The sequence below is a fragment of the Fulmarus glacialis genome, unplaced genomic scaffold (genome assembly GCF_000690835.1).
Source record: "Fulmarus glacialis isolate BGI_N327 unplaced genomic scaffold, ASM69083v1 scaffold19072, whole genome shotgun sequence".
Lineage (NCBI taxonomy): Eukaryota > Metazoa > Chordata > Aves > Procellariiformes > Procellariidae > Fulmarus > Fulmarus glacialis.
This window is the reverse complement of record NW_009196122.1, coordinates 9,550-10,602: the sequence shown is the minus strand read 5'-3', so window position 1 is coordinate 10,602 and position 1,053 is coordinate 9,550. Positions and strand designations below refer to the sequence as shown.

The 1,053-nt window shown below is 53.1% G+C and overlaps 1 protein-coding gene across 1 annotated transcript in view; it reads left to right on the top strand.

Moving 5' to 3' along the window:
* The window catches only part of IBSP (integrin-binding sialoprotein), a 3,635-nt gene that overhangs the window by 189 nt on the left and 2,393 nt on the right, over positions 1 to 1,053 (top strand). Inside the window, exons 2-3 of the mRNA XM_009572112.1 lie at positions 116 to 187; positions 377 to 433. Coding sequence (XP_009570407.1) covers positions 116 to 187; positions 377 to 433 — 129 coding nt within the window. The remainder of the gene's footprint in view (positions 1 to 115; positions 188 to 376; positions 434 to 1,053) is intronic.

Sequence of the window (1,053 nt, the reverse complement as noted above, 5' to 3'; positions counted from 1 at the left end):
TCTCCCCCCACCCTGCGTGTCCAGCCCCACGCGGTGCTGGCCTTGAGGACGTTTCAGTCGCTCCTGTAGCCAAGCTCCCAGACTGATGGGATTTACCCCCTTCTTCTCCCGGTAGGTGTTCAAGAACAGGCACCGGTATTACCTGTACAGATATGCCTACGTATATCCCCCGCAGCAACGGTACCAGGTGGGTGCTTCGGAGGAGTTGCCAATGCTTCGCTGCCCACCAAATGCGGAGATATTGGCCCAAATGAGACGGGGGCATGGTCTGCGCCCCATCTGCCACTGGCCTGCAGGGATGGGCTGAGACCATCGCGCTCATGACACCAATGGAGACCCACCAGCCCCGCTACGGCTTGGTTTTCCCTCTCCTTAGGGCAGTGACTCCTCAGAGGAAGAGGGGGACGGCTCGGAGGAGGAGCAGGAAGGGGGGGTGAGTACGGCAAATTGGCAGCCTGCAAAACAAATACGGGAATTTGGGAGCTTTCTTTGGTTTTGTAGTCTCTGCTCATCAGCATTTGCGGCTGCTGACCGCCCACAGCCTTGCACTCTGGATGCGACTGGATTTTCTACTCTGGGCTTTATTTTATTATTTTTTGTATATTTTTTCTGTTTTCTTCTTTTTTTAAAGAGGATGGGCAGGGGATGCACCAAACAACCCTGAGACAAACTTTCCAGGTTTCCATTTTCAGTGGCTCAGAAAGGAGCAGGACGGGCCAAAGGGCAGAAGCAGGGAGGCTAACCCGCAAGGCAAAAGGCGCTGTTAGGGACTCCTCTTAACTTCCCCTTTCAGGGTGGAATGCCCCCACAGTGCTGATAAAATTGCTATGGAAAATACAGTTATGCTCTGCACGTGTGGAGGGACGCAAACTGATGCTATGTTGGGAAATGCACGTTTGTACCAGCCCAGCCGGTAACGCTGCTCTTGTCTGTTGGGTCAGTATGAGCTCAGGCACCACTGCATTTGCAAGAGTCACCCAGGTCCAAAATTAAACTAGCAGGGATGACAAAGGTCTCTTGTGCCTCACCGGGCTGCAAATGCTCAAAAATAAT